At 37.1% G+C, this 27,601-nt stretch overlaps 1 protein-coding gene across 10 annotated transcripts in view; it reads right to left on the minus strand.

The window, feature by feature from the left end:
• Positions 1-8,291: 8,291 nt before the first annotated feature.
• Positions 8,292-27,601, minus strand: part of RPS6KC1 (ribosomal protein S6 kinase C1) — a 219,633-nt gene continuing 200,323 nt past the window's right edge. For all 10 annotated transcript variants that reach the window (XM_030935916.1, XM_030935919.1, XM_030935918.1 and 7 more), the window contains 3 exons: positions 20,961-21,043; positions 19,794-19,889; positions 8,292-9,248 (listed from right to left, as the gene is read on the minus strand). In XM_030935916.1, the coding sequence (XP_030791776.1) occupies positions 9,138-9,248; positions 19,794-19,889; positions 20,961-21,043 (290 nt within the window). In that variant the 3' untranslated portion in view covers positions 8,292-9,137. The remainder of the gene's footprint in view (positions 9,249-19,793; positions 19,890-20,960; positions 21,044-27,601) is intronic.

Here is a 27,601-nt window from a genome sequence, read left to right on the forward strand (position 1 = left end):
CCCTCCTTTCCCTCAAACCATGATAGCCCACAGTGGAGATAAGCTACAGCATATAGCTTAAATCTGCAGCAGAGGGACACAGAGTGGCAACATCAGGATGTCTGTCGCTCCCTGCTCTCTGGGTGCCAAGATTTACCAGTGCCAGCAAGGCCAACTAAACGGCAAGGGCGAGATACAAATCACAGTCTATAATCTGGAAAGGTATGATCGGGGTGTTCTGATCACAGGAATGGGGTGTGGGCAAAAGGCAGCTCTGTGCCTTGCTGTGACTTCTGCTGGTAAGGAAGTACCGGCCTGACAGAGGCTTCAGGCCCTGCCCTAATCACATTAGGTGGAGGCATGGTCCAGAAAGGGTGGGCTGAACCCCAGTTTAGGGTTTGAAGGAAGAGATGACAATAAAAAGCATGTTCTCAAAATAGCAAACTCTATCCAGTGTCCCCTTTCCCCCATATCATGTTTATGAAGAGTTACTCGGAGCCTTACACTTGAAAGACAGGTATATGCGCAAGTGAGAATAAGAGACAGACTATATGGTGAAAAGCACCCGGGCCTCTGCAGTCAGAAGATGGGGGAAATAGCCCCTAAGGTCATTTACCAGCTGAGGGTTGCTTCTCCTAGGGTCAAACTGGCTTCTCTCTGTTCACCAGGTACTACATTTCCTAACCAGAAACACTTGAGTGTGCCTCTGGTCGCAATCAGTGTGTGTGTGGGTCGGGAGGGGAGGGGAAGGACATTTAGTGGGAATCCCTGCCCACCACTGGAAAAAAGCAGTGCAAAGCCTGTTCTATCAAATGGCGATTTTGGCAATAGTGTCGCTTCAAAAAAAGAACAGCACATTATTATTAAGGCTGAGTCCAGGCACAGCATAGAGACAGATGAAGCAACTGCTGACTCTGAAATCCTACCTGTTAAAGACACAAGATTATCTAAACATTTTGCAGGTGCCCATTGAGAGGTCAAAATATATTTTATTAAAACTCTCATCTAATAATCTTGACCCTTTATAAACAAAAGATCCATAATTTAAAGTGAAAGATAATCACCCACATTCCCCTCACCCCACACATACACACTTAACCTTCAGCAAACATCTAATTTCACTTTACTGCTATGAAGTCCATTTTTAAAAGGTAAAACCAAGCTTACCCAGAAACCATCCCCCGCTGAGTTCCCCAGTTTTAAAGAAAACACAGAGCAGCTCCGCTACAAGGTCAGAATCCAATGAGAACATTCTGGTATCTTTCCCAAACTTGGTTTTGATTCTTTGCATTCAGATTTTGAACAACGCAGGGACTAAATACTGAATTTCCACTGTGGTTTTGCTTAAGAAGCAGCAGAAAACCCAACACTATACAAGTCATCAAAGGAATTATAACTACAATTTGATGTTTATGCCATCTATTTCTGAAATGGATAACAGAAGCTGTCTGTAAAGGGTGAGTAATTTGATTACAAGTAACTCTGACAGACTGCCTGAATCTCTTTGGGGGAACTGAACTACTGCCCAAGTGCTCTTCATTTTGCCCCCGATTTTCTCTTTAGCCAACTGTCTGATCCCCTTGCCTTTTCCCTTCCTCCTTGTCTTCATTATCTATCTTCTCCTATCACCCTTTCCCACTGACACAAGGAATCCTGGGCAAGCTTCCTAGAAAATATGATCAACACTGAAAATGTCTCCAAACTCAAAACATATACCACATGGTAGGCTGCCCATGATCAAGCAAGGCAGAGGCGATAACCTGGATTCAAACAAAGCCATAGTTCCCAAACTTGAGCAAGCATTAGAATCATCTGAAAGGGCTTGTTAAAACACAGACCGCTGTGGCAGCCCTCAGAGTTCCAATTCAATGGGTTTGGGATGAGGACAAGAATTTGCATTTCCAACTAATTCCCAGGTAATCCTAATGTTGATGATCTGGGGATCACTTTTTAAAATTTTATTTTCCTAAAGCTTTTATTTGGAAATAATTTCAAATTTAAAGAAAAGTTGCAAGAAAAGGAAAAATCATCCATATTCCCTTGACCCAGATTGGGGACCACTTTTTGAGAACCACTGAGCTAAGCTAAATGTATGTCAGAGGTCTGGTACAAAGAGAGAAGTCACCTGGCAGGATGTAATGTCTTCTAAGAGCAAAGATCAGAACACTATCCAAATAGAAAGCAAACCAACTATTTAAAGCAAAATGTGGGAAAAAGTGCCACAAAATGATCAAAGAGTGAGTTGAGACCCAGGGGTTTTAAGCTCTGAATAGTGAATATCATTATCAACCAATGGGGGGAAAAGTGTATAAGCTTTCCTGGTTTGTCTCTCTCTGGTGATTCCTTGGGGGTGATTTTACAAACAGCAGTCCATAATCTCCCAGTATAAACTGACTTCAAGAAAAAGGGAAAGCAATTATTTGATAGGAATACTCTACCTCTCTCTATACACTTGAGAGAAACAGACGAGTATGATTAAGTACCCTCTCATTTATATTCTACCACCTTAACTCCGGACTTTATCTCTTGCCTGAATTTCTGCAGTAACTCCAAACTGCTTTCCCTGCCTCTAATCTCTCTTTCTCCAATTTATTCTCCATTTTAACGCTAAAATTATCTCTTTAACTGTACGCTGCAATAATGCCAGCTCTCCAAGAACCTTCACTAGTTCCCCACAACCTAGAGAATGAAGTCCAAATGTCTCAGCATGGCATTTAACCTGGCCCCAACCTACCTTTTAAATTCACGTTATCTACGAACCAGCCAAAACAGAATACGTACAGTTTTCCATTTTCCCATCTCCATGCCTTTATACACAACAGTCTTTTTGTCCCCCCAAGAACTTTCCTTCTCTCCAAACAAAATACAAAAAAAGGAAAAAAAATTCTTATGTTTAAAAATCCTATCTACACTTCAAGGTCCTGCTCCTATACAGGAAGGCTTCCTGCAGCTCCTCAGATCTCTCCTTTGTATGCTCACCATACTCCAGTTGTACTTTATAACACTTGCCACATTCTGCCCTACTTATTATTTATGTTTCTTTCTTTCCCCTGTGTTTTATAAGATCCTTGAAGGCAGGTGCCATATCTTTTGTTCAGAGACCAGAGAAGCCCATAATGGGAGGGAGGGGTGGATGAAGAGGGGATGAAGAGAGAAAGAAGAAATGAGAGAGCAGTAGAAGCACACGGTCGGGGGAAGAGTTCAATTTTGAAGAAGTTTTCTTAGTCATTTAGAATCCTTTTGCTAAAGACAGACCCTTCAAATATCTAACACATTTTCTTCCTATTACAATCCTGAGAGACTTAAGTGTTCTACAAATTATCTTAAATGTCTTGCAAACATTACCTCTCCTTTTCTTCTTCTTTTCCATTGGATCAATTTTATATGCATATCCTACATGAAAAGGGCAACAACACATTTCAGTCATATTGGCGCTGAAACAGGCTGAAATTCTTCTACAGTCCCTTTTGACATGTGCCTCTTGGTGGGGTTAATCAAACATCTGTCTTGTGGATTCCTAACCAAATACCCAAACTTTAGGAAGTTTTTTTTATTTTTTTTTTATTTTTATTTTTTAATTCTGGGTTGCACTCTTTTGCCCAGTACAGTGGTGTGATCATGGTTCACTGCAGCCTCGACCTCCTGGGCTCAAGCAATTCTCCTACCTCAGCCTCCCAAGTATCTGGGACTACAGGTTCATGCCACTGTGCCCAAGCTAATTTTTGTATCTTTTGTAGAGACAGGGTCTCATCATGTTGCCCAGGCTGACCTCAAACTCCTGGACTCAATCAATTCGCCTGACTTGGCCTCTCAAAGTGATGGGATTTCAGGCGTGAGCCACTGCACCCAGCTTTAGGAAGAATTTGATCAACAGAGTTGATATGAAATTTTTGATATGTTTCAATTTGAGATTTACAAAAACAACATGCCAGCAATTCTAAATGTGCCTCAAAGCTGACTCATTTGTCATTCTTTCCTACCACATCAAGAGGCATTCTTGCCCAAAAGAAATCACAGCAGCCCTCTGCAAACACTCATGGCCTCTGCCTTAACTACCAGTTGTACCAGCTGTCTTTAGCAAGGAGATGGAGATAGAACTGACTTAGGATAAGCACATCAATTAATTCTTTCTTAAAAGGCAGGTTGGCCATCTCTTTTCCTGGGATAGTAGAAATAGTTTCAGTTTTTGCCTCACTCTTCCTTGGGGAAGAAGAAAGAATCAGACTTTAAATCCAGATCAATGAAGAAGGTTCTCTATTGCTGCAGGTACCTAGGCCAACATGCCTGCTAAGTGCTGTGCTGCATCTCCCTGGCCCAACTTACTCACTCAGGTTACTTTCTTTCTTACACCGCCACAGATTCTCTCTGCCTCCATTCCTCCCTGGGATGAGACAGCTAGATCAAGGGTGGAAATCATGTGATAGGGACCAAAAATACAAGGCCATACCATCTGACTACATTATCACCACGAGGATCATAAATCTTACCAAAAAGGAAGCTTGCTCTCCGGTTTCCTATTTACTGTCCTTGAGAGAGTAAGTGATGCTGAGTCACAAAAACTTGTAGTACTTTGCTTTCCATTTCCCTGCTGCTATTCTGTTTACAACTTTATTTAGAAATAGCTGACTTCACAGCTTCTGCCATTCAGTAACTAACACGAGGGTTTAATATGAAATCCTTAAAATGAGCCTAGTGGACATAAAATAATCAAAAATCTAAATTACCTAGACTGGTAGAGGTTAATGTTCTGCATTAAATAGGAACAGAAAGTATCCATTTTTTACTCTGATTATGCCTGCCAAAGGACTGAGTCAAATAAACACACAAAATCTGATAGATGAGGGCAACAGGTGTACGGATACTACCACAGTTACTGAGAAAGGTCTAGGAAATAGGCAAATGTAGGTGTGGCCCTAACCTCCTTTCACTTCTATGTACTGCTATCCGGACTTTCAACTTTCCTTTTCCGGTGTAGAACTGAATGAGAAATAACCTTTTAATATCTCATTTTATATACAATTTTTATAACCATATAACTGCCAAGGGCTACATACACTACTGAGCAGGTGTACGGCAGCAACCCAAGCATCTGGGATTACTAGAAAAACAATAAGAAAACAGTTAAGTACCAATTCAAGATTTTCATTAACCTTGCCTTTCCTATAATGTTGTTTTATCAAATTAGCTCTCTCTGAAAAACCGAAAATCCATCATATACATGCAGAGCTTAGAACTCATCTATCCTTTCATTCTACAGGTGAGGGAACAGGTCCAGGAGAGTGTTATTTGATTAAGGTTCTATGGCTAATCAGTCACAGAGACATGACCAGGACACCACTCTAAGACTTTGCATTATTGCACAATTCTTGAAGACAGAGCTTGAAATAACCAGGCTCCACTACCCAGACCATTTAGATATACCAGAGTTTAAATCAACTCCTCTAAGGAAAAAAGATGATCAGTTTTATGCTTTGGCCTTTACTAGAAAGATATCCCTAAGTGATTCCAATAAATACGCTCTGGGGAGCCCTTGCGAGGCAGAATCTCGAGGCTCTAGTCAGACCTCTTTCTATTTGGATTCCAAACTTGTGGGCAAGTGAATTCAATCAAGGCATACTAGATGTGGAGCTCTAATACAGTGTTACTGGTTATAGCATGAGTATTATCTATACATTTTATGCTCTTCAGTACATGCACCATTTGAAAGCAAAGGTCAATCTTGGTTCACACTGACCTTGAAGTAAATGAAGACAGGAAAAGCATGAAGGTCAAAACACAATAGGTATTGCAGCTGTTTAAAAGATAGGTTTAAATATATTATCAACAGTTCAGTTAATTAATAGAAGTAGAAAGTAAAATGGTGGTTGCCAGAGGCTGGGGGCCAGGGGAGAATGAAGTAAGGGGAGACGTTGGTCAAAGGGTAAAAGTTTCAATTAGGCAGGAAGAATAGGTTCTGGCAATCTATTGCATAGCATGGTGACTACAGTTAACGATGTATTGTATATTTCAAAATAGCTAAAAGAGTGGATTTTAAATGTTCTCACCACAAAGAAATGATAAGTATTTGAGGTGATAGATAAGTTAATTAGCCTGATTTGATCATTCTACAAGGTATACATGTATAGAAATATCACATTGTACCCCATAAATATACATAACTATTATTCATCAAATTAAAAAAAAAAAGTTATTATAACAAGTAATTTGAAAAGGTCCATGTCTCAAATAGTATTATTTCGTGTCACAGTTAAATTGCTAAAATGATGACATTCTTTTCACTCTTGGGAAGCTTAACTTATCCATCTTTGACATAGAAACAGTAGATTTTTATATTATATCTTAGAATAAGTGGCACTGCACGATAATGATATTTGCAATCTATCTGGAAAAACCCTTCTATAAAGATCATGGTAGAACAATAGTGAATGATATTGGTAATTTCATATAAAAATAAAACACAAAATTGAATGACAGAAAACAGAGACTCAGACAAATATCTGTACATCAATATTCATAATGGCATTATTCACAACAGCCAAAAGGTAGAAAAAATCCAAATGTCTATTGACAGATGAATGGCTAAACAAAATGTGTAATACATACAATGGAATGATATTCAGCCTTAAAAGGGAGGAAATTCTGATAAAGTCTACAGCATGGACGAACCTTGAAAACTTTTTGCTAAGTGAAATAAGCCAGGACAAAAAAAAACAAATATTGTATGATTCTGCTTATATGAAGTACCTAGAATAGTCACATTCAAATTTATAGAGACAGAAAGTAGAATAGTGGTTGCTAGGAGCTGGAGTGTGGAATGGGCAGCAGTTATTGTTTAGTGGGTACAGAGTTTCCATTTGAGGTGATGAAAAAGTCCTGGAGATGGATAGTGGTGATCTCGCACAAAAATGTGAATGTACTTAATGCCACTACTGAAGTGTATATTTTTAAGTGGTTAAAATGGTGAATGTTATGTATATTTTACCACAATAAAAAAAATCAAATAAGAAACACTCATGGCAACTTCTTGTATGATTTTGACCCCATATTCCACTCCTCTGCTTAAACAAACAAAATATAAAAAAACCAACCATAAAAATCAGTACCAATCACAGAATTACAGCTTAAAATATGTACACATCATCAAATAAAAACAGACTTTGGTTCATCACCCCAAAGTCATTTATCCTGTGTTTACTACTAAAATAATTCATGTCCATTCTAATTATGAATGATGTATTTACATTAAGCACAAGCTCCAACCAAACATACAGAGAGAAAGGGGGAGAAACTGAAGCAATGGAATTGTCAACAGACTGACATGGCAACCATCTGTTGACATTAATTTTCTTTGAATCCAAGAAACTCAAATCATGTGGTAAGGCAGGGATCTTCATCTCAGTTGTGAAGTCCTACTTTCATGTCACAGGGCACTTCTGGAAGGAAGTTCTGTAATGGCCAGCTCTAAGTACTTGCATATTTCCTACTAGTCCTACACAGGAAGTCATTCTTGTGTCTCACCTGCATAAGTTCCTGTTATGAGGCCAGGGGACTAGTGAGTTGAAATCTAGTTCCAGAGAGTGATGTCATCTTGACTGAACTACGATCCTGGTGACCTGCTCCCCAACCTGGTGTTGTTGCAGCCTTTCAGCTGGGGCTTGGATTATACGGGGGCCAAAAAGGAAAAAGGGAAATAGAATAGAAAAAGGAAAAATGCTTGCACATTTCCTTTGTTTCACTAGAGCATTTTCTGTTCCATTTAATTTGATGAGAGGACCTGGTCGATGGCAGATGGAAGCTGTACAGATGCTCCTGGAGTGGGGGTGGGTTCTCACACAGATCTCAGAAATACAAAGAAGATTAGAACATATCAAAAATTTCAGTTATTTCTGGTGGTTTCTAACTTGGAAATAGTGACTTCTTCTTTGGCTAAAGTTTAAAAAAAGGCAGACATTAACACTTGTAAAACATTTGTAAATTTTTGCAACAATGTATAACTATAGGAGCTACCTTAGCAACAAAAAGAAGTAACAAATACAAATGTTTGGAGATGTGTGAATACTTACATTCTTTCTACATGATGTCAGATAGATTAGTTCAAATCTAAAAATCTCATCACCAAAGTAACAAACTAGGACTGCCATTCAATTCCATTTAGATGAGATCCTTTGCTTCTTAGTATACCAAGCCAAAAAGTAAAACAAAGTCAAGCATGAGAAGCAATGGTAGAAACTGATAATATTTCACAAGGAAAGGAACGGAGGCATTTCTTTAAGAAAAACAAGAGGGGAGGGTTATTAAATGAAGAAGAGATCTAATGTTTCACCATGTTTATTTGACATCATGATTTTTTAGTCCTTACACAATTTGGGGAAATAAGCACTTCCTTCCCTTTTTTGTTGCATGTGTGTTAGCAGGAGTTGGAAGAACAGAATATGAGGGAACAAGCAGAGGGTGCAGAAAATGGAAAGATGGGGAAAGAAAGATGCTGTTGAAGACACAGAGTGAGTGTTTATATGAACCCTTCTCTAAATAAGCAATATCAACCAAGAGTACAAAGCTGACAACATGGAGTGTCTTCTCACAGAAATAATCTGGGACCACATTCAACATACATTAATTATATAGCATCAGGGTACAGGTTTTCTGTCAGAAATTACATGTATATTCTATTTTTCTCACTTTTAAGTTGCACTGATGACGTTGTTCATGAAGTACTTTTAGTGTATTATTAAGCAAATATTAATTTAATCATATAAACCAATCCTGGTCAGCAAAAAGCACTGTTAGCTGCCACGTAAAGGTCCTTTCAAGTAAAACTTCATTCTACACTTACAGCTTCCTACAGAGGAATTTCTTGAAGGAACTCTTTCGGTTGGCTTTACAACTCATCTGCAACACCGAATGTGGACTAAATTCAGATCACACCTCGGTTGAAGGTATGTATATAACAACCCCTGGCAAAATCAGCTAATATCTTGTAATTGTAAACGAATTGTTCTCTTTCAGCCATTCCCCTAACCCCCACCCCCATTTCCTATAACGGTCTTTATCCAAATGCTTTGGTGCTCCATAAGTGACTGTGAGGCAGAGGTGCCTCAGTGCTGGAGATGCCTGTCACGGAGGTGCTCAGAATGTGTGAAGATAACCCTGCATTACATTCATCTCATCAGTTCTGCCCAATCCACAGGGGTAAAGAATGGATGAGATTTGATATCTTCAACACCAGCAACTCCAGCACCAAGTCGTTCCAGAGGATTGAACTGCAAGAGCTAAAAAAAAAAAAAGACAGATTAAGTGAGTAACAAGAATCCAACTGGCAAATCAAAGGAAAACCAATATTTGAAAGGAAACAACTTCTAAATTCAACCCTGGTAACAAAGTCTTGATTAATACCCAAGTGACCATGTTTTCTTGAAAGTGAGCTATATCTAATATCACTCTAGCTGTGGGGTGTGAGAGACACCTGAACTGAGTTTATGGCTTTTCAACTGATGGAAAACATGGCCTTGAGTAACTTCCTTTGTTTCCCTCATCCTCATGGAGTATAATAGGATAGCTATACCTATCAATTTCCTACCCCAAAAGTACACCATGACATTAATTAGATACTGCACTAGATTCTGAGATAGCCAGTTACTTCCACCATGATTAGAAAATTTGGGAAGCACAGTAAATCTTTCGACCCCTAATGAACTATGTATATATTGAGACTAAACTTTACCTAAGTGTGAATATGCTTTTTAGTATTTCAAAATTACTAGTCTTTGGCATAGTTGACACAAAGGAAATAATTTAATCTAATGAATGAAACAAGTTTTGGTTTCTTCAGAAACAGGACACGAGTGTAAAATATGTAAAAAAAATTTTGTGGTTTAATAATGTCAAATTTTTGTGTTAACAACTTTACTGAGGGATAATTTACATAGCATAAAATTCATCCCTTATAAAGTGTACAATTTGATGACTTTTAGTAAATTTAAAGAGTTGTGCAACTAGCACCACAATCCAGTTTTAGAACATTTTGATTACCCTAAAAAGCTTCCTCATGCCATTTACAGTTAATCCCCACTCCCATCTCCAGCCCTCGGCAACCACTGACCTGCCTTTTTTCTCTATAAAGTTGCCCTTTCTGAACATTTCATATAATTGAAATCATAAAATATGTAGTCTTTTGCTGCTGCCTTCTTTCACTCATCATTATGTTTCTGAGATCCATCCACATTGTAGCAAGTATCAACAGTCCGTTCCTTTTTCTTAGTATTCCATTGTTTAGATGTACCACATTTCATTAATCCATTCACTAGTTTTTAGATACTTGGACTTTCCAGTTTGGGGCTATAATGAATAATGTTGCTATTAACATTCATGTACATGTCTTTGTGTAGACATATATTTTCATTTTTCTTGGTTACATTCCTAGAAGTAGAATTGCTGCGTCACAGAATGAGCTTATGTTTAACTTTTTATAAAATTTCCAAACTTTTCTAAAGTAGTTGTACCATCTTACATTCTCACAAACATTTAAGTTTGAGGATTTCAGTTTCTCTACATCCTGAGCTCTTGGTACTGTCATTTTGATAACAGCCCTTCTCTTGATATGAGTAGTACCTTATTATGGTTTTAATTTATATCCCCTAACAACTAATAATGTTGAGGCATCTTTTCATGTGCTCGTTAGCCATTCAAATAGCTTCCTTGGTGAAATATCTAACTTTCCGCCCATTTTAAAACTGAATTGTCTATCTTACTGAATTACGAGTTCTTTATATATTCTGAATATAAGTCCCTTATCAGGTACATGATTTGCAAATATTTTCTCCCAGTCTGACTTGTCTTCATTTTCCTTCTTTAAAATTTTTATATTTTTATTATTTATTCATAGAGGTTGGGTCTTGCTATGTTGTCAAGGCTAGTTGCAAACTTCTGTGCTCAAGAGGTCCTCCTACCATGGCCTCCCAAAGTGCTGGGATTACAGGCATAAGCCACCACACCCGCCCTATTGTCTTCATTTTCTTAATGGTGACTTTTGAATGCACAAGTTTTTAATTTTAAGGAAATCTACTTTATCAACTTTCCCTTTTATGGACCACGCTTTTAGTATCACATCTAATACTTCTTTGCCTAACCCAACATCAAAGATTTTCTCCTTTGTTTTCTTCTACAATTGTTATGGCTTTAACTCTTATATACAAATATATAAGCTATTTTGAGTTAACTTTTGCAAATAATATGGGTCTAAGTTCTTTTTGTTTTTAGCATGTGTATATTCAATTTCCCAGTGCCATTTGTTAGAAAAACACTGTGGTCTTAAAACTATGGTGGCTTTACAATCAGGTAGCGTTAAGTCCTCCAACTTTGTTCTCTTGCAAAATTGTTTTGGACATTATAGTCCTTTGCCTTTTTATGCACAGTTTGGAACCAGCTAAAGGTTTCCCAATTTTGCTAATTTTTCTCTTTTTCTTCTGTTCTCTATCTTACTGATTTCTGCTTCCTTTCTTCTGCTTGCTTTGGATTTACTTTGTTTTTTACAGCTTCTTTTCATAGTTTCTTTCTTTCTTTTTTCAAATTTAGAGACAGGGTCTTACTATGTTGCCCAGGCTGGTCTTGAACTCCTGAACTCAAGTGATCCTCACACCTCAGCCTCCCAAGTAGCTGGGACTACAGAAACACACAACCATATCTAGCTTTGTTTCAGTTTCTTACGGTGCAAGCTAAGATTTTGATTTGAAACCTTCCTTTTTTTTTCTGATATAGTCAAAAAGCTATAAATTTCCCTCAAGAATTGATTTAGCTATATCCTATACATTTTGATATACTGTGTTTTCCTTTTCGTTCCATTTAAAACTTTTTTTAGTTTTTCTTGATATTTCTTCTTTAACTCATACAAAACTTAGAAGTATACGGTTTAATTTTCAAATATTTGTGGATTTAGCAGATCTCCTCTTGTTGATTTCTACTTTGATTGTTATGGTTATTATAATCAGTGTACAATATAATTCAGAATACATTGTATGAATTCAATCCCTTTAAATGCTAAAACTTGTTTTATGGCCTAGCATGTGATCTTTCTTGGAGACTGTTTTGTATGTACTTGCTAAGAATGTGTGTTCTGCAGTCACTGGGTGAAGTGTTATATACATGTCAGTTACAGCTTGTTCGAGTCTTCAATGTCCTTGCTGGGTTTCTATAAACCATGGAGAATGGAGTATTGAGCCTCCACTTACTATTACTAAATTGTCTGCTTTTCCTTTCAATTCAGTGCAATTTTGTTTCCTATATTTTAAGGCTATTATTAGTGTATATACATTTGTAATTGTTACAGCTACCCATGTACTATCACTATGAAACATTTGTCAGTCCCTAGTAAATCTATCTTAATACCCATTTTGTCTGATATTTAATATTGCCACTACAGCTCTTCTGTGGTTACTGTTGGTATGGTTTATTCTTTTCCATCCTTTGTCTTTCAATCTGTTCGTTTTTTAATTTAAGGTTTGTCTCTCACACACAGAAGATCCAGCTTAACAGAATCTGCCTTTGGTTTGGCATGTTTAGACATTCACTTTATTGACATGGTGGGTTTATATTTGCTATTTTGCTACTTGTTTTCTAGATTTGCTGTCTTATTTGTTCTTCCTTTACTGCCTTCTTTTGTGTTAAGTGCTTTGTGCTGTACCATTTTAGTTTCTCTACTTTCTTTTTTGTTTTTAGGATTTTGGCGGGGGGTGTTGCTGTATCCCTACAATATGTATCTTATCACTTAATATATCACTTATCTTATAAGATCATTTATCTACTTCAAAACAGTAGTAACTTTAATTTAGCAAAAGGTAGAAACTTTGCTCCACCATAGCCCCCTTCATCTATTATCATCATAAATATTTAGATATTGCTTCTATGTGTGTTAAACCCAATAGCATGGTTTTATAATTGTTGCTACATGCAATTTTATGCCTTTTAAATAATATATATACACATATATATATATACACATGCAATTTTATGTCTTTTAAATAAAATATATAAATGCAATTTTGTGTCTTTTAAATACACACAAATATATATGTATACATACATACATATGTATATGTGTGTATGTAATATATATTTTATTTAAAAGACAAAATGTATGTATATATGTATGTGTATATATATTTACTGTCTATCTTAATAGTAAGATGGGACTGACAAATGTTTCATAGTGATAGTACGTGAGTAGCTGTAACAATTACAAATGTACATGCACTAATGGCCTCAAAATATAGGAAACAAAATTGAACTGAATTGAAAGGAAAAACAATTTAGTAATAGACAATGTATATATATATATGTATGTGTGTATATATATTTTATTTAAAAGATAAAATTGCATGTAGCTCTCTATATATACATATACACACACACACACACACACACACACACACACACACACACACACACATATATATATAGAGAGAGAGAGAGAGAGAGTCTTTTCTATGAACTCATATCTACAATTTTTAGTGTTCCTCATTTCCTCCTTGGACATACGTTACTACCTGGTGTCATTTCTTTCCACCCTGAAGGAATTCCTGTGGTATTTCTTGTAAGGCAATTCTGCTAGCAATAAACCCTCCCAGTCTTTCTGTATTTGGGAATGTCTTTATGCACCTTCATTTTTGAAGGATAATGTTGCTGAATTCTTGGTTTACTGCTGCTTTTTGATTTCAGCACTTTGTATCATTCTATTATCTTCTGTCCTCCATGTTTTGATAATTATTTAGACATTAATGCTTCCTTCTATGTAAGTTATTTTCCTTTTACTGTTTCCAAAATTTTCTTGTTTTTGTCTTTCAACAATTTGGTTAAGTGTGGATATCTCTAAATATGTCTAAGTGTAGACCTCTTTGCATTTTCCTACATAGGGTCTGTTGAGTTTCTTGGATGCATAAGTTAATGCTTTTCATCAAATCTGGAAAGATTTTAGCCATTATTTCTTTTTGCTGTCCCTTACCCTTTCTCCTCTCCTTCTGGGACTATCATTATATGTATACTGGTACATTTGCTATTGTCTTACAGATTTCCATAGTCTGTTCATTTTTTTTCAATTTTTATGTCTACTTTTCTGATTCAATAATTTCTATTAATTTAAGTTCATTCATTCTTTCTTCTTCTATCTCAAATTTGCTGTTAGCTACTTCAGTCATTTTTTTTCTAGTGAATTTTACATGTCAGTTATTATATTTTTCAACTTGTGACTTCTACTTAGTTCTGTTTTTTAAAAATATACTTTCTCCTTATTACAGAATCTCTTTATTGATTCATTTTTGTCACTTGTTTAATTATTTAAACACAGTTTCATTTCGTTCTTTGGAAATATTTACAATAGCTGCTTTAAAGTCTTTGGAAATCCATTGTTTGGGTACACTCAGAGACAATTTCTCCTGATTGCTTTTTTTTTTCCTGAATATGGGACACACATTTTTGTTTGTGTATGTCTTACATTACACTTCACTGAAAACAGGACATTTTAGATAGTATATTTTAGCAACTCTAGAGTCTGATTTTTTTCCCCATGAAGTTTATCATTGCTATTGGATTGTTTGTTCTTTGTTTGGTAACTTGTTTCAGTTAGATCTATAAAGTTGCTAAGTTCCCTTCCCACTGCACTGTAATGTGCAGCTGCTGACAAGTTTCCACATTTTTTTTTTCTTTTTAAAGCTGGCTTTCTCAGGGTCACCCCTGTGTCTGCATAGCTTATGGGTCAACCAATGACTGAACAGAGGTTGTGTTCAAGTATCTCAGCCCTTCAAGCTTCTGTTCTCTGCCAATGCATAGGAGAACACACTCAAAGTTTAGGCCACAAAACCACATCTGCCCTGGATTTTACTTTCTGCTGGGCCTATTCCCTGTTCCTGTGCACATTTATGCAGCCTCAGGATCAGTCCTCATGGTTTACCCCACCCTGGCAGAACCTTTGCACCTGATCAAGCAGGAAGGGGAGATTGAAAGCAGCCCTGGGTCAAGAGTCCCCACTGTTCTTTCCCAGAGTTCAGCTGTTTTTTGTTTGTTTGTTTGTCTGAGACACAGCCACACTCTGTTGCCCAGGCTGGAGTGCAGTGGCACGATCTCGGCTCACTGCAACCTCTACCTCCCAGGTTCAAGCAATTCTCCTGTCTCAGCCTCCCAAGTACTTGGGACTACAGGCACCCACCACCACGCCCAGCTAATTTTTGTATTTTTAGTAGAGACAGGGTTTCACCACATTAGCCTGGTCTCAAATTCCTGACCTCAAGTGATTCATCCACCTCAGCCTCCCAAAGTGCTGGGATTACAGGCGTGAGCCACTGTGCCTGGCCAGTTCAGCTATTTTTTAAGCATAAATACCTTTCAGATTGTTGTATCCTTTGATCCATTTCCAGAGCACTGAAATGATAGATTTTTCACCAAATCTGTCTAACTTCATACTTTTTGGGGGAAAGAAACTCTGCCAACTAACTTACGAAGCCACAGCCACTCAAATTTAAGAATACTCACAGTAAATACTTTTTTCCACAGAATGTAGTCAAGTGCAACTGAAATATTAAATTATTTATTTACAATATTTGTAGTCCAATATATAGGAAATTCCACTCTTGGATGTTAACCAAAACTTCTATTTCTTCTCTTTCTTTTTCATTATTTCTAATTTTTCTTTCATTCATGATTAATTCAATTATTTGTACAATAAGTGTCAATTGTTTGCTATTATATGCCAGTCCACTACTTTTTTAGAATTTTGTTGACCTGGCTGGGCGCGGTGGCTCAAGCCTGTAATCCCAGCACTTTGGGAGGCCGAGACGGGTGGATCACAACGTCAGGAGATCGAAACAATCCTGGCTAACATGGTGAAACCCTGTCTCTACTAAAAAAAATACAGAAAAAAAAAAAAAAAAAAAAACTAGCCAGGTGAGATGGCGGGCGCCTGTAGTCCCAGCTACTCAGGAGGCTGAGGCAGGAGAATGGTGTGAACCAGGAGGCAGAGCTTGTAGTGAGCTGAGATCCAGCCACTGCACTCCAGCCTGGGCGACAGAGTGAGACTCCGTCTCAAAAAAAAAAAAAAAAAAAAAAAAAAAAATTTTGTTGACCTATGCCAATAGCAGTAGCCTCATTCTTCATTAGCAGACCTATAATTCCAATACATGCTTCATCAAATTGCAAATTACTGTGTCATGAATGTTCTTCACTGTCCCATCAATAATATTAACAAAGATATACATGACATTTACCACATGCCAGGTATTATTCTAAGTGCTTATGACAGGTTAACTCATTTAACTCACAATTCTATGAATAGCTACTATTATCTCCATTTTATAGATAAGAAAAGGGAAATTAAGTAACTTGTTTAAGATCAAACAGGTAGTAAGTGGCAAAGACAAGATTTGAATTCAAGCATTCTGATTCCAGAATCCATGCCTTAACAACAACATTACACTGCCTCATGAAAGTGAGATCTGCAAATGCTAAGAATCTATTACTTCACTTGGGTATAACTAAATCCATACGGGGAGTGAAGCATACACTTCAAAAGACTATACTAACAGTCTTTTACTTGATATTATGTCTAGCACTCAAACTGAACCATACTACACTGTTTATTAAACCTAATTGCTCAAAGAATTTTTATATTAGTAGTTGCTACGATTTGCTAAGAGAAAAGCTATTGTTACAAAACAAACATCATAGGAATATCCTACATGTATCAAATCCACTTTTACAATCAATTTATGTTTACTGACTGAAATGTGGAAGGCATCAAACATTTTAATATAAATCTAACATTTCAAATATTTGTAAGAATTAACTGCAATGACAGCATTATATTTAGTATTTCAGGAAACATATAAACATGTAAGTTCTTTCTTCTTCATTATAAACAACTGGTTTCTTTCTAAAATGTTACTTTAAATGTGAAATTCTAAAGGTTCATATTTTGACTTTTACTAAAGTCAATTTAATTAGTTCATGAACTCCTCTATATATTTGCAAGTATAAATCTATAGGCAAAAGTGTAATTGTTTTAACCATGACTATCTTGCTTATTCTGCTGTTTTAAAGGCTATAATACATCTCAAAGAGAGGTCACAGAAAGATTCTACTGCTTAAGAAAATGTCAGCCAGTGGCACATTCAAGTTAATGAATCCAAGACAGCAGCTGCCAACCTCCTTTCTCCTGAAAAATAGGCAACAGAGCTGAGCAATGAGGACACAAAAAATTTGTTTTGGTCTTTTCCTCACACAATTTCCTAAAACTGACCAAGCAACTGTGTCATAATTAACTAATGTACATGCTAAAGCACAAACATACATGCTCTGAGGAATTTTTTTTAAGATTGCATTTAAAACGTAATTATGTTTACTTTGGCACCATTCGCTTGACTTGGACAGATAAATGAACCAGGGGTACAGGGGATTATGAAATCTAACAACAAAGCAAGGAGCTAAAAGACCAAAGAGGAGAAAATTTCCCCCAAGTAGAATTATTTCCATATAAATCATCTTGTGATTTTTTTTTAAAGTGACCTCTATGACCTGTGAGGTAGTGGAAAAGGAAAGTCAAAATGACAAATTGCTAATCATGCCAAGAGACCCCTTTTCCCTTTCCTGATGATGTTTCCTCAACATGAGTGGTAGTTTCCTTAGGCAGGCCAATGACATAATGCTGATTTACTATATAAGATATACATATCTGAGTTTGGAGACTTACCATACCTTAAGCCTGCATTCCTTTACAACATAACTTCTAATAAAGACAAAAGCCGAACTTGATAACTTATTATGAGGAATTCTATTTTTAGTATTAGATAATAATGACTACTTCTTTAAGGAAGAGAAACAAAAAAATAGCAGTTGCTAGTCTTTCCTAAATTATTTACTAAAAAATACTTTGAATTTATCTCGTGCCACAACAAATAAGATGAAATCAAATGAATAGCTGCTCTTTTTTCACATTAGAATGAAATGTTTTATGTATCTCTTCATTACCTCTTAATCTAAAGTGCTCTAGGTATTCTCATCTCAGCATTCCCAACCTGATTGTTTCTTTATAGTTTACGTACTCTGGGCAAATTAATCTTCCTGAAGTACAACTCTAAATCTTTTACTTACTCCTCTCCACAAACTCCAAATCTCTTTTTTTTTTTTTTGAGACGGAGTCTCACTCTGTCACCTAGGCTGGAGTGCAGTGGCGCAATCTCGGCTCACTGCAAGCTCCGCCTCCCAGGTTCATGCCATTCTCCTGCCTCAGCCTCCCGAGTAGCTGGGACCACAGGCACCCACCACCACACCCGGCTAATTTTTTGTATTTTTAGTAGAGATGGGGTTTCACCGTGTTAGCCAGGATGGTCTCGATCTCCTGACCTCGTGATCCACCCGCCTCGGCCTCCCAAAGTGCTGGGATTACGGGCATGAGTCACTGTGCCCGGCCAAATCTCAAATTTTAATGAATTAAATATTATCACTCTACTCTTGTGTTTGTGATGATAGAACCCCATAAGAGAACTCCAACTTATTTTTTTATGCTCACCTACTACCCATATCTTTACTTATCTCTCTAGTCCAGATAAATCAAACTTTTGTTTCCTAAACTTGGGTCTTTCAGACTCCTTCCTTGCCTTTGTTCAAACCATTCATTCCACCAAGACTGTTCTCCCCACATCCTGCCTTGCCATGCTGAAATTCTAAGGCCCAGCAAAAGTAGCATCCATTCCACAAAAACTTTCCCTAATACAACCACTCCACTGATTATATCTGCCTCCTTCTTTTGACTTGCCATAGTATTTTTTAAAACTCTTTGACAGCCTTTATTAATTTCCATGTGGTATGGTTATTTACGTGTCTTACCTTTGTAGCTTATAGCATTGTGCCTTGTATATAATATTTGTTGAATGAAAGCAAAATCACTCTTCAAGAGAATACTAGTTAATTATCTTTCTAATATATGCTCCCCTGCCCTCTTTTCTTTCAATTTTTGTTTTCCCTGATTTTTAAAAACAATCCATGTTTCATTACATAATTTTAGTTCTTGATCTTTTTCAAATAACTTTTTCCATTATATTTTTCATCAAAGTATAAGGATCCCAGGCCTGCTTGTTCCAGCTGATAGCCCAGCAAAGGGCCTGTGGCACCAGAGTACTAACAACCCTCAATATACTCAGCAAAATTCACTATACAAAACTAGAGGAATAATTTAAGTATGGGGAATCAATCTAAGCAGCTCACTGGAGTTCCAAGCCTGTCTCTGGGATACTGAACTTTAATTATCAATAGTCTCTTTCTTCAAACCCACCAGAAATGTAATCATTGACACCAATGCCCAAGTTCCACCAATGATGAAGTATCTAACTTGACAAGATTTTCTAATATGCCCCTCCTAAGCTACCTGAGTAGCTTTATAAATAACCTGAGTAAATTTATAAATAAGAATTAAAAACTGAAAACAGCCATTCATAGAAGGTTACAAAATGCAACTGCAAAATTAGAGCAGCCCCAGACAAGCTAAAAGCAATACTCAAATCACAGAGTTATACAAATATACAGAATTGACTAAATGTGAGTCCTGAATTTTGGAAAAAAAATTAATACCAAGAAGTTTTAACTATACTCTCTGACCCAATCAATACTTTGATGATAGCAAAAGCCTGAAAATATACAGTATTAATTCTGAATGCATCTTTGTTTTAGGTTAAATGGGTTTTTCTTGCTCCAAACTAATCTCTTTTTAAGGTTTTGGAGGTGTGGGCTCTGCTAATCTGCATGGTTGATAAACCTGGCCGAGAGGTCAATTAAATTACCTGTTGAATGAGTGAGCGAGCCTCTTCAGAGACACATTCTGGCATGTTCAAAGTAGTGTGAGTATTTATTCCTGCTGGATGGCATTCAACCAGAGTCTGAAACAATCAATCAGGCACACTTCTTATCCCAAATAACATCATATTTTGTTGTATCATAGGATTTAGGGACAGCAAGTACAGAGCGCTCAACAACCATTTTAATTGGAGGTGTAGTAATCAACACAGTGCCGCCTAAGCTGTTTAGGATGAGGGCTATGAGCCTATAGAACTTTTAACTGAAATGAAGACAATCACCATGATCACATCATAAGCTTATGCTACTGTCCCATCGTCCTTGGTTATAAAATTAATGGCTCAGAATATTATAGAAATGCTTAAATTATATGCAAAACTAAAAAGGGATCTGATCCCTTTAAAATGTTTTAATGTTTTAAAAACTCTTCAAAGTTTAGAAATTGTTAGTTATAATACTTTACATACATATATAGCGCTTTACAGTTTAAATGGCCGTAAAGGTGATTTGTAAACTCTCCAACAATCTTAGGTCAGTATTATCTACACACGTAGGTAGATGACTATTTACAAAAGCGTAACTGTACATTTTCTCTGTTTTCTTCCCAGGAAGCAATCTGCACAATACTTTATTAAAGTCTACTAACTCAAACATCATACTCAAAAGTCATTCATCTGAGAGTATAATTTCTGTCCTTAAGCTAGAACAGATAGGAAAAATTTATGGTACTGAGAAAAAGATAATGCTAACTTTAATATCTACATTAATTTTCTTAAATAAGAACTCCCTCCTGGTTTCAGACAAGATGTTTAAAACATCCAGAGAATTTTAATACATCCTTATATAAACCTTACAGATTTGACCCTGTTAAAGCTGAATCATGGAAAATTAAAAAGAAAAAAGGTTTAGTCATATTTCACTATGAAATATTGTGACATAAAATAATTTTACCATCAATTTATTCAATGTAATGCAATCCAACTTTAAAAAAAATCTGGAATCTCGATAAACTTGTATTTGTCTACCTGCTTTCGGTATCAAAGTTTTTCTTGCTTAGTCCCTGATTTAAAAACTAAGGGTGAAGGCTAATATTCTCAATCTGAAATCAAGGTAGCACCTGAGTACATTTATTAAACATCCAGGTCACTGCTTACCTTGCCAGTGAGAAGTTCAAAGAGGACAGCACCCAAACTCCACCAATCACAGGCTTCAGTTTCTTCAGTGATTGCTCCAACCTCTAAACACACCAAAAAAGGTTGATATTAAAATTCCAAAGGTCAATTAAACTTTCAAAATTAACATGTATTAGCAAGGTGACCTTTTTAATGCTGAGAGGGCATATACTAAATACTACTGGGCTTTCAAAATTCCTGAAAGTTACTTATCCTTTTGGTCACCTACTGTGGTTGCATTTTTTTTTTTTTTTTTTTTTTGATGCAGTCATATATTAAACTCAGACATTTGTTCTTCAGCTGATAGAGGGACACCTTCAAGATGCTTTACTTAAAAGTTATGTGAACCTACTAGATCAGCATTTTGCTTAATTTCTTACAGTTGAGAAAGTATAGCCAATTCTACCTCATGGGTGACATTTTTGTTTTAGAAATAAAGATTCTTCAGGTTCTAAAGGAACTTTAAAAATTATCTAAACCAATATTAATCGTCCTTTTACTTGCAGGTTAGAAAGCAGAGAGATGAAATGCCCTGTCCAATGTCATACTGTAGCAGAATGAAGACCTAGTTTAGAGTATCATCTTCCCTTTCCTATGTAATCAGTTGTTTTCAACCAAAGGAGGAACATGTGAAATGCAAATCTACCCATTTTGCTAAAGTACAGATAGATACATTATTTTAAGCCATGGCTGAAATTATTGGCCAAGATAAGGGATTTTAGAGTATCTACAAATTACACTTTTATCTGTGTTATCCCTATCTCTCGCCAGCACAAGTTCCTGAAATGTAATTTGAGTTTTCAGGTCTCATCTTTCAGGTTCCTGCACCAATCAGCAACAACTCTTCATTTCACCATTTTTTTTTTTTTTTTTTTGAGGCTTTTAGCCCTTAAATTATCTTGTGCTTTCCTAATGGCATTGAATTAGTCCCTAAGCCTTGCCAATACCTGCCCTTTCATTTCCAATTGACTGGAAAAAAAAAAAAAACCCTACTATTTGACTATAGGTAACCCACAATTCGTAACTATTTTCGAGTTTATAAGTAGTTAGGTTAGAACTTGGAAAGTACAACATGTAAGTGGTACTCAGGTGCCTAGCCTTTTAACCAGTGCTTAGTCAATCTATTTGTGTGGGAGAACCCCAAACTTACAAAATAGCCTGAGCAATAGTCTTCAAGCAAAAGTCACATGGACCAGAAAAAGAGTCACTCCTATGCAAAACACTGAAATTACTCCATTCAGCAACCTTTTTCTACATCCCTTTTTCCGAGGTTCAAATAGTCTATATGGAACTCTACCCCTTCACAGCCCTTTCTGAGCCCACTCTCTTCCTAAAGTGCTTCATGCCAAATCACAGTTTCCATTCTCCAACTAGCCGCTCTCAACTAGGTAGTAAAAAGAAAGCAGATATTAACTAATTCAAACTAGTAAGTGAATGACTCGAAGTCTCCTAATATTCTTAGAACTCTTTGCATTTATAAAATAGTTGCTTGTTTGAAAAACTGAGAACTACCTAACAATAGAGATTTAATCATATATGTTGTGGCACATCTGTATTATGGATTACTACTACATAACCATTTTAAATAGGGCCGGGCGTGGTGGCTCACGCCTGTAATCCCAGCACTTTGGGAGGCTGAGGCAGGTGGATCACCTGAGGTCAGGAGTTCCAAGACCAGCCTGGCGAACACGGCAAAACCCTATCTCTACTAAAAACACAAAAATTAGGCATGTGTGGTGGTGAGCACCTGTAATCCCAGTTACCCAGGAGGCTGAGGCAGGAGAATCGCTTGAACCCGGGAGGCGGAGGTTGCAGTGAGCTGAGATCATGCCATTGTACTCCAGCCTGGGCAACAAGAGCGAAACTCCATCTCAAAAAAATAAATAAATAAAAATTAAAAAACAAAAAATAAAATAAAATAAAAACACATATACTTAAGTGAATGTTTGTATATAAAAACATATAAAAAGCTATAAAACAATAGCTTTTTAAAAAGCTGTAAAACAATACAATTCTAATTTTAAAAGTACACATTTAGAAAAAAGACTGGTAAGAAAATATGACAAGATGTTTTACTGATTTGCCTCTGGGTTGGTGAGTTTTTTTTTTTTTTTTTTTTTTTTTTTTGAGAAGGAGTCTCACTCTGTAGCCCAAGCTGGAGTGCAGCGGCGCAATCTTGGTTCACTGCACCTTTCACCTCTGGGGCTGAAGCGATTCTCCTGCCTCAGCCTCCCAAGTAGCTGGGACTACAGTTGCATGCCACCACACCCGGTTAATTATTTTGTATTTTTAATAGGCACGGGGTTTTACCATGTGCCCTGTGTAGTCTCGAACTCCTGAGCTAAGGCGATCTACCCGCCTTGGCCTACCAAAGTGCTGGGATTACAGGCATGAGCCACTGTACCCGGCCAGTGAGATTTTTTTATTACCTACATGAATATGTAATTGACACAAATTTTTAAATTTTTAAAGTACAGCAAGATGATATGAAAACACTGAGGCTTGTTGGAAAAGTTACTCTGGAGGAGGGAAGACAAAATTACATAAACCAATCCTCCCTTCTGTTTACCTGCATGTTTTTTTCCACAACTTTAATGCATTAAAAAGAACAATGAACTAGGAATCAGGAGTCCTGGGTTGAGTCAAGAAATTCACTTGATCTCATCTATAACATGAGGGTAAGAGCTGAGGGGCTCTAGGAGTTCTATGATTTGATACTCAAGGATTCTCTACAATAATGATACTCATGAAGGACATATCCCTGGATGCTCTCTTTCAAAGTACATATGCTACCCCTCCCAGATGCAAATACATTGCCCTCACCCCCATTCCCATTTCACAGGGAGCCACTATCACCTTTGGAAGTGTACTCTTAGACTTTATAAAGGGTGTGCGTTCTTAGAAATGTTAGCAAAGTAAAAGGGAAATTTATCATAGTTCTATCATAAAATACAACCTTTTGTACATTTCCTTCCAATCTAAAACAAGCAATGAATGACATCATTTCCCTGCTCAAAATTCTCACTGACCATTAGATAACATTCAAATTTCTTGCTTAATCAGGTATATATATATATATAATTCGGCTTCCATAATAAGGTATCAACCCATCAAATTCATTCAACCAATACACATGAAGCAGCACAAACTAAGCACTCTACTAGGCACTATTCCTCCACAGAATTCTATGCCTTGGCCACACTGTTAAATAATGTGAAGCTATAATCAGTTTTCCTCCTAGTGTAGTTAGTGGTTTTATTTCTTAAGTATCATTTTGTTCAAGAATTTCATTTATTCCATTTTCTTTAATCATATCACAAGCAGTGTATACTTCTTAGTATTATAAGGATCACCTGAAGTCAGGAGTTTGAGACTAGCCTGGCCAACATGTCGAAACCCCATCTCTACTAAAATACAAAAATAGGCTGGGTGTGGTGGCTCACGCCTGTAATCCCAGCACTTGGGAGGCCAGATCATGAGGTCAGGAGATCGAGACCACCCTGGCTAACACGGTGAAACCCCGTCTCTACCAAAAATACAAAAAATTAGTCAGGCATAGTGGTGGGCACCTGTAGTCCCAGCTACTTGGGAGGCCGAGGCAGGAGAATTGCTTGAACCCAGGAGGCAGAGGTTGCAGTGAGCCGAGATTGCGCCACTGCATTCCAGCCTGGGCAACAGAGCATGACTCCATCTCAAAAAATAAATAAAAAATAAAAATACAAAAATTAGCCAGGTGTGGTGGTGCACACCTGTAGTCCTATCTACTTGGAGGGCTGAGACAGGAGAATCACTTGAATTCAGGAAGCAAGGGCTACAGTGAGCCAAGATCATGCCACTGGACTCCAGCCTGGGCCACAGAGTAAGACTCCATATCAAAAAAAAAAAAAAAAAGTTTTACCTGTTTACAATTCAAGATCCAAAGTTATCTGTCAGCTATCAGTTTTAAAAACTTTCCATTTATAATGCTGTTTTGTTCACAGTAGGTACACATTGTATAATGATAGCAGCAATAATAACATAGCAGCTACCGTTTCCTGGCTGTTCACTACATGTAAGAAACCATATTGAACACTTTACAGGAATTATTTACAATCTCTAAGCAACCTTATGGAAGAACTTATTTGGGTATGGTGACTTTAGGAGAGAATATTGTATTTATGTGTCCAGGAAGAAGTGGGACAGTTGATCCAGTTAGCTTCGAGAAATGTAAAAATTAATGAGATGGTTTATAGGGTCCAATAACATGTGCTAAGGAGCTCTAGACTGAAGCCACATTCTTAAGTCCCTGCTCATGAGGTTCCCCACTAAAACTGAGCAGAGGATTGCCCAGATGGGTCTGTCTAATCAATGGCTAACATATTTATAAAGGTACCTTTTAAATTCAGCAAAAGGTCCAAAGTGCCATCAACAATGTAGCCTAGATCCTCAAAAGCTACATGTTTGTTTTCCACACCACTGCAGGTAACATGCACCCCAGACGAAATGTGTTAGTGGGGAGGCGTAGGGGGAGTGTGTTCTTGAAGTCACAAGGTAAGTACAGTGCCTATTCCTGAGTCTCAAAGACTTTTGTTTGTGAAGAGGGGGTGCAGTATTGTTTTACAATTACTATTTTTTAAAATAAATAGACCTATTATGGAACACAATGTAAAATTTGCATGGATTTGCAAGATAAAAAGGTTTCAAAGAAACCTCAGAATCTTATTTCACTGGTCCCCTGACATACTCATTTCATATCACCTCTACAGTCAAGTACATAAGCAGAAAAATTTGAGAGGCACTTCATGAGACAGACAAGGTTGATTCCTGTATTGGTTTCTGTGAACTTGCTCAACTGCGGAGTCTAAGAACTAGGCTTTATGCTGCTTTGAAATCCCTAAGTAATCTTCTGCCAGGGTCCTTAACAGGTAAATAACGACCAGTGTCTGCTCCAAATGTGGACTGCCACAGTGTCTGATGAGCCCCAATCGAATGGGAGGCAACACAGACAGCAGGAAGAGACCTAAGAATCCTCTAGAGGAAGCCTGAGCGCCCCACAGCCTGTGGGCTGAATGCAGCCCAATGCAAATTTGTAAACTTTCTTAAAACATGATGAGATTTTTTTGCGACTTTTTTTTTTTTTAGTTCATCAGTTATCATTAGTGTTAGTGTATTTTATTTGGCCCAAGACAATTCTTCTTTCAGTGTGGCCCAGGAAAGCCACAAGATTGGACACCCCTGCAAAGTTTACTTATATTCCCACTCTTCAGTGGGCTTGCTAGCTAGTTAGTCTAAGAAGACACCAAGTGGCACCTGAGATAACTGTTGGAGACACTTTAGTGCTGTCAACCAGTCTACCTCTGTCACTCCCCATTTTCCATCTTTCCTGGATCTTCATCTCTTCTCTCTTCTACAGACAGCCTGCTTCATTTCCTCCCCATTGACTTTCTTTCTTGCCTCCTCTTGGATATGATTAGTTCAGCTTTCTAACAGCACTTAGGTCTAAGGAGACTGCTGGTCCCATCTAAGAAAAACTGCTTTTGAAACTATGAAGGCAGCTAGGCTGAATGTCTTTAATCACATTGGAGTAGTAGAGAAGGATAAGAACTGTAAACAGGTAAATTGGTTTTTCATGGAAACCAGAAAAGAAGACATTGAACAATTTTTAAATCTATCCCCTTAACAATGCAGCTTGAAACTGTTCAAAATGACTTTATATCAAGCAGGGATTCATTAATTAATGTGATATTGATATCACGACCAACTGTCCTTGATTTTCATACATGACTCTAAGTTACGACAAAGAGTTCTGTATTTAGGCTGTATTTAGGTAAGATATAAAGAAGAACTTCCTAACAGCTAGGAAGCTTAAATATGAGAACAGGTGAAGGTCAGTACTTGTAGAATTTCTTCTTTATAGGTGTTAAAACAGAAAAAAAATAAAGTCAAAGGACTTTATTTGGTTGCCCTTTTAAGATCCTTAAATACCAGTAATTCTTAGATTAAAAATTTTAAGATATACACTGAAACCATATTGCCAAAAAGAAACCTGAGTTGTGTGGCTGTCAAAGACCACTACTCTAAAACTACTTTACTTGCAAACTCTATATAAAAAAACCCAAGCATAAACCAACAACACTGATTTATACATAAAGCAACATGATAGTTACTACAAACATCAGGTATATGTGCCTAAAATCAAAAGTAGAGAATGAAAAGAAATACCACGTAAGTCTCTGAGGCTATTTTAAAAGAATAACACAGTGAAGTCGAGAAATCCCCTTTAACTCCTAACTCAAATTTGAAAAATCTCTGGAAACAAGCAGAAAAACATTTTGTTTTGTTTTCTTTCTTTTTTTTTTTTTTTTTTTAAAAGGTTCGCATTCTGTCACCTCGGCTGGAGTGCAGTGGCAGGATGACGGTTCACTGCAGCCTCGACCTCCTGGGCTCAAGCAATCCTCCCACCTCAGCCTCCTAAGTAGCTGGGACCACAGGTATGCACCACCACACTTGGCTAATTTTTTTATTTTTATTTTTTGTAGACAGAGGATTTCACCATGTTATTCAGGCTGGTCTCAAACTCCTAGGCTTAAGTAATTCTCCTGCCTTGGCCTCCCAAAGTGCTGGAATTACAGGCATAAGCCACC

Source organism: Rhinopithecus roxellana, chromosome 8, assembly GCF_007565055.1.
Source record: "Rhinopithecus roxellana isolate Shanxi Qingling chromosome 8, ASM756505v1, whole genome shotgun sequence".
Classification (NCBI taxonomy): domain Eukaryota; kingdom Metazoa; phylum Chordata; class Mammalia; order Primates; family Cercopithecidae; genus Rhinopithecus; species Rhinopithecus roxellana.